This window comes from Acyrthosiphon pisum, chromosome X (genome assembly GCF_005508785.2).
Source record: "Acyrthosiphon pisum isolate AL4f chromosome X, pea_aphid_22Mar2018_4r6ur, whole genome shotgun sequence".
NCBI lineage: Eukaryota > Metazoa > Arthropoda > Insecta > Hemiptera > Aphididae > Acyrthosiphon > Acyrthosiphon pisum.
This window is the reverse complement of record NC_042493.1, coordinates 116,370,447-116,376,600: the sequence shown is the minus strand read 5'-3', so window position 1 is coordinate 116,376,600 and position 6,154 is coordinate 116,370,447. Positions and strand designations below refer to the sequence as shown.

Genomic DNA, 6,154 nt, shown 5'->3' with positions numbered 1-6,154 from the left:
TTTTTTAATCCTTTTAATGGGTGAAAATGTACGTTCTAGCGTAGAAGTCGAAACTGGCAATGTAGCCTAATAGCTTCAAAAGAAAAAGATATGTTTGGAAAATATTCATAATTACATTTAATATATGCTTCAATAGCTGAGTTTGGTTGCTCTTTTTCTGGTTTGTTAGACCATTTTCTTTTCCAAAGTTGAATTTCTGTTAGCAGTACTTCTATATCCAGAAATTCAGAATATATTTCGAAGTCGTTTGCATCTATTTCAATTTTGTTGCATATTTTTGGTAACAACTTGTGCAGTGAAGAAATTTGTTTTTTGTGATTATTAAACCTCGCTTGAAGTTGTTCAATGAAATCGTCGAAAAAAGGAATAGCTATTGTTATGCGGTAATATTCTTCAAGTGAATTTGTAATGATATTAATTCGATGTTTTTAACGTGCAACGATTCTTGGTATTTTTATGTCTCTTCATTATCAACTGATTTTATGAGATCTCTTGATTTTTCAAAAATCTTGGAAAATGTAGTATCCATATTACTCCGCATATCATGTATTTCGTGTAACACAGTATTAACATATTCCATTGCTTCAGTCAAGTCACAATTTACAGACTGTAAATTCTTACACAAGAAATTTTGTATGGGTAAAAAGTATAGAAGCTGTGACCATACTTATAACAAAGTCGCTGGTTATAATAGTTTTTCCTAATTGTAAAGCTTTTGATGACGTTTCAATATCACATTTTAACTGTAAGTCATCTAGTGTATTTACAATTGCTTTATAAATTTCTGTAAATCGTATAAGTCCGTCGTGATTTTCCACCCAGCGTGTCTTACACATTGATGTAAGTTTGGTCCATTTAGATTCAGGAAACTGTTCTTTAATATATTTTTTTTAATAATCCTGTTCGCATTGCAGATGCTTTAATAAAATTACCTACCGATTTAATGGTACCAATACAGTTACGAATATGTTGAATGCTACACGAATGAGAGAGGGCTAAATTTAAAGAATGAGCACTGCAGTGTACATAAAGTGCTGTTGGATGTACTTTTCGAATAATTGCTTGCACTCCGTTAAAGTTACCGCTCATTGATGCTGCCCCGTCATATCCTTGCCCTACCATATAATTCGAATCTATACCAAGACATTTAATAGTTTCGAAAATAACATTGGCTATATTTTTGCCAGTAGTATTTTCTACTGACACAAATTTTAAAAAATCTTCCCGTAAAATTAATTGATGTTCAGGATCTTCATCGACGTATCGAACACAAAATGACATTTGTTCGATTCGCGATACATCAGTTGTCTCGTCTACTAAAATTGAAAATGATTTTGCCTTATTAATTCTATTTACTAAACGATCTTGTATTATTTTTCCGATGATAGTGATTAAATTATTTTGTATGGTGGGACTTATATACATAGCTTTAATTGCGCCATTTTCAATGCGATCGGTCATCATTTTATCACCGACGTTCATTCGCATTCGCATAAGAGCTCTAAAAGTACCATCATTGTGAATTGGCTCATCTAGTGTGAGTGGCCCAGCGTCAGATGTACCACGAAGGGCCAATTCTTGACGGCCACACAATATAATAGTTTGAATAACCGGTATAAATTTTTTTTTATTTTCTGCAATTTGATTAGCACGTGCAGAATCGATTTTTTGACAAATATCCAACTCTTTGTTGCAATAAACGGAAATAAAATTTTCTGCGATAAAAACATTATTTTTATGATACTCTGTGTTGTTATGTATGTTAAAACATTCTATTGCATTTTTCCATTTATTGAAAGGTTTTGTAACCAATAAACCTGGTTTTTGATGTGCACCTTTACCGATAAAATTATGATAAAATATAGTACAATATTTACATACCGCTCCAGAATCTTGCATTTTAGTGTAACATAACCACGGAAATCGTTTAATCCAATTTAATTGAAATTTTAAATTTCTATTTCCCGACGTAGGAAACGTAAACTTTTCATCAGGCACCCAAACATTAGTTAGTAACTTATATTTTAATTCATCACTAACCTTTTGATCTAAACAGCACCCAATATCAATAATATCATTTTTAGATTCCGTTGTAGTTAGTGTATCTGTAATTATTGCGGTCGATGTAGAACTTGTACTTGTTTCGTTCTCGGTTGTTTTTATTTTTTTACAAAAATAATTTGTAAGGGAATTATTACGCTTACGATTTGACATTTTATTAAAATAATCAAATAAAAAATTATACAGAAATATTATAGGGTTACACTTACACAGTGCGCACTAAACTGATACTAATTTCTACTAAAATATTTGAACTGGTATAGGTACTTATTTAATGTTCACTATAAAATTATTAATAGTGCTATAACTGTGTACTGACACTATAAGGACAATATCATTGAGTTTTTCGAGATAAAATGACAATTGACAATACTATCGATAATTTATTGTTCGATAACATATTAAGCATTTATAGACGTTTCGTCTGTCGACAAAATGTCTTTAATCTTGTATGATTTATCTTTGTATAATATAATAATAATATATTACCTATATTATAGAAATCACCATCAAACATAGTTATTACTGATTATATTATTAGGTAGGTAGTAGGTACCCAAATGGCCACATGGTAAATTATTATAATTAAGTTACTTATATAAATTAAATTTATTAGTTGTAAAATATTTCGGGGGGGGGTTTGAACTCCTAAAACCCCCCCTCATATACGGCCTTGTACCTATTAAATAAAATATATATCGAAAATATTTTATGTAAATTATTTTTTGAAATAATCGATTGAGTCTATATGACTATATGTCTATATGTATTCATGAATTCTGTTTAAGTAAATATGTATGCAAATTTATGTATGTATGTGTGTATTAACTATTATATTATAGTGCAACGATATGTTTCGGTTGTTGAGACTTGTAATAATGACTCGTTATAGTGGTGGTCATGCTTTTAGATACATTTAATAACTAAACTGTATATAATATGCCTTTGATGGTACCTAATTAGACATAGGGATGATATTTTTTATAATATTACATGATTTTAATGAAATTATGATATTTTCCCTTATTTTTTACTAAAATATTGTGATGTTTCCATAATATGTTCTATTGAAGTTATGATATTTTTACTTATTTTAGCAAGATTTACACAAAGACACCTATGTTTTTATCAAAATCAGTAGGTACATTTCAACGTATATTCACATTTTGGAGTATATTTTTAGGTTTCAGCATAAATTCTACCTACGTATTATTTACTTTGAACAGCTCTGGATTATTGAATTAATGAGTGGGGGAGGGGTGGGCATAGTGATAGAGAACATTACACAACAGCAGTGGCGGTTCTAGCGTATGGGCAGGGTGGGCAGCTGCCCATACCAAAATTTCTGTAACCCCTTATTGAGGAAGGAAGAGGAAATAAGGAATATCATTCGCAATTAAAACCTAATTATAAATCTACTGTTGCCCATACGAAAATGTATTCACTATTCCTAGAACCGCGCCTGCACAACGGCTGATTTATATTCAAAGGCTGTTTTTTACAGGACCATGTTATATTGTTGATGCCATGCATTCAGATGTAAATTATTATTTTTAATTATTATACAGGTTGTCCGCGAGGATTTACCCATTGTGATATCTCCTAAGATAATAAATATATCATAAATCTGGTTTTTAAGCTATTGCATAGCTTTTATCGCGGGCCTGGCGTGGTGACTGAAAAAACATTTTTCGTAACGAAATAGCGTGACCGTAAGATGTTATTATTATTTTTGTTATTTACAGTCTAACTAGTTGCTAAGCAAAAAAGTCTCAAATAAAATATTTCCGTACGGTGTTTATCTACCATTATCAACAAAAAAAACTTGAATTAATGTCATACAAAAATAAATATAGTCATAATTACATGATACATAGCTACAAAATTGCTATGCAATAGCTTTACCGCAGCAGTCCCCGAGTGCCTCATTTTTTTTATTAGACTCACCGAGACAAGACCTACACATATTTTATTTTTTAATTTAATTTTTTTTTGGTAAAAGTTTATTTTAATTTTTTTGAAACAATGGTAGATGGCCATTTTTTAGACTTTATTTTTGTGAAAATTCAGGCTTCAAAATTTTATTTTCACTAATTTAATGTTTTTATTAATTTTTTTAGTTTATGGTAAAACAGCAAAAAAAACGATTTTGCCCGTTTGAAAGGTGGGCTCTATGTCTAGTGGGTATACTCCTAGGTAATTGTCTAAATATTACTAATCAAAACACATTATGCTGAAGCCCCTTATAAGCTTCAAGTAGCCTTGATTTGTGATTAATATTTTTAAATTACAACAAATTACAGCAATTAGGTGATTTTTTTGTTCAAATATCAAATTTCGTCCAAATTTGAACTTAAAATATCTATAACAAAAAGTTGTGTTCATATTTTTTTTAGATTTTTTGGCTACAATAGGTCTTACTTATGAGAAACCTTCAGATAACCTTTGTTTTAAATGTTCAATCCTTAGCTATAAAAATTGAACATTTTATAACTAGAAAATAGTTTAAAAATTTTCAATGTGAATTTGAACTTTTAATAAATAATAATAATGCTTGTAAAATGCTTTAAATGCTTATAAAAAATAATTTTGTACACCTATGAATTTTAATAATTTGTTATCAAATTTTATATCAATGAATGAAGAATCATGAATACAATTTTCAACAATTGTCTATAATTATTATAGAAAAATACTAAACAAAATTGAAAATATCTATAAATAGCCCAGACCCAAAATATTTTAAATATTTTATCATGTATATAAATAAAAAACATTTATGAAAATGTCAAGTACTTATGTTTATCGTGCATACACACACACAAACACAAAACAAAATCATGGAAAATCAATAAATGCATCACTGTATATTGTAAATTATATAACATTTTTCTGATAAATATACTACAATATAATTAACTTTATAGCTTATTTAAATGATATATAAAAAAAAAACATTTTTATCATACATTCACAAAAAGAAAAACTAATAGAACAATACACGTTTTGTCATAAATTATACATAAATATTTTAATATTACTACTAATAATGAGACTATTAGTTAATAAAATTTGGTGGTCTATTAACAACTACTCCACCATAAATTCGTACTCCATTTCTTGACAATCTCTCCATGGTCCAAGTATTAGTATTCGGGTTGTAAATTTCTACATTATCGTTCATAGATTTATCAAATCTTCCGCCCATAACATACAATAAACCATTTAATGCCACTACTCCTATATAAGAATATAATTTATATTCAATATATTATTATGAAGGTTGTACTAAAAAATATAATTGTTACCAGGACGAAATCGGCATATTTCCATATCAGCTACAGAAGACCAAACTCCATCACTCGGTCTATAAACCTCAACGCTTTTAAGAAACTCATAACCATTATAACCACCAATAGCATACATAAGCCCATCCAAGACACCTACACCAGCACCTTGACGACACACAGACATATCTGCAACTGCCGTCCATGCATCAAGTGTAGGATCATAATATTCTACAGATTTTAAACTGTTTTCACTGCTATTATAACCTCCAACCTAAACAATTTAACTAAATAAAATATATGACTAATCAAAAATTATTAAATGATATAATTAGTCACCGCGTATAAATGATAATTGAGTACACCAACACCAACAGTAATTCTCTTAATTGACATACTTGAAACCATTTGCCATTTTTGAATACTGACATCAAAGACCTCTACACTATCTAAACCACTGTTATCGTCACTTCCACCGACCTAGAATTAAAAAATAATATATAATATTAATAGTTTAAAATAATTAAAATATTGATATAACTTACAGCATATATAGAATCACCTAATACTCCGACTCCTAACCGGTCTCGACTAACTAACATGTTGACCATTGGAACCCAAGATGGTGATTTTAAAGATACATCAAGCATAACAACAGATTTAGATCTACCGCCCACAGCAAACACAAATTTATCTCTTATTACACCAAGACCAGCTGACCGACGAAAATCATTCATCCCTGGTATATTCTCTCGTAGATTTGTTACTGGGTCATACCACTCTGTATAACACTTTGGAAATGTATC

The 6,154-nt window shown here is 29.5% G+C and overlaps 2 protein-coding genes across 2 annotated transcripts in view; both read right to left on the bottom strand.

Annotated features, from left to right (window-relative positions):
- Positions 1–35: 35 nt before the first annotated feature.
- Positions 36–3,652, bottom strand: LOC103310261 (zinc finger MYM-type protein 6-like). The gene is made up of 4 exons (XM_008187904.1): positions 3,649–3,652; positions 937–1,577; positions 668–869; positions 36–391 (listed from the first exon to the last, which is right to left on the bottom strand). Exons 1-4 carry the CDS (start codon positions 3,650–3,652, stop codon positions 36–38), a joined length of 1,203 nt encoding a protein of 400 aa, XP_008186126.1.
- A 1,398-nt stretch (positions 3,653–5,050) lies between these two features.
- The window catches only part of LOC100569072 (kelch-like protein 2), a 16,392-nt gene continuing 15,288 nt past the window's right edge, over positions 5,051–6,154 (bottom strand). The window contains exons 5-7 of the mRNA XM_029485440.1: positions 5,688–5,828; positions 5,370–5,622; positions 5,051–5,301 (exon numbers count right to left, since the gene is read on the bottom strand). Of these exons, the coding sequence (XP_029341300.1) occupies positions 5,120–5,301; positions 5,370–5,622; positions 5,688–5,828 (576 nt within the window). The 3' untranslated portion in view covers positions 5,051–5,119. The remainder of the gene's footprint in view (positions 5,302–5,369; positions 5,623–5,687; positions 5,829–6,154) is intronic.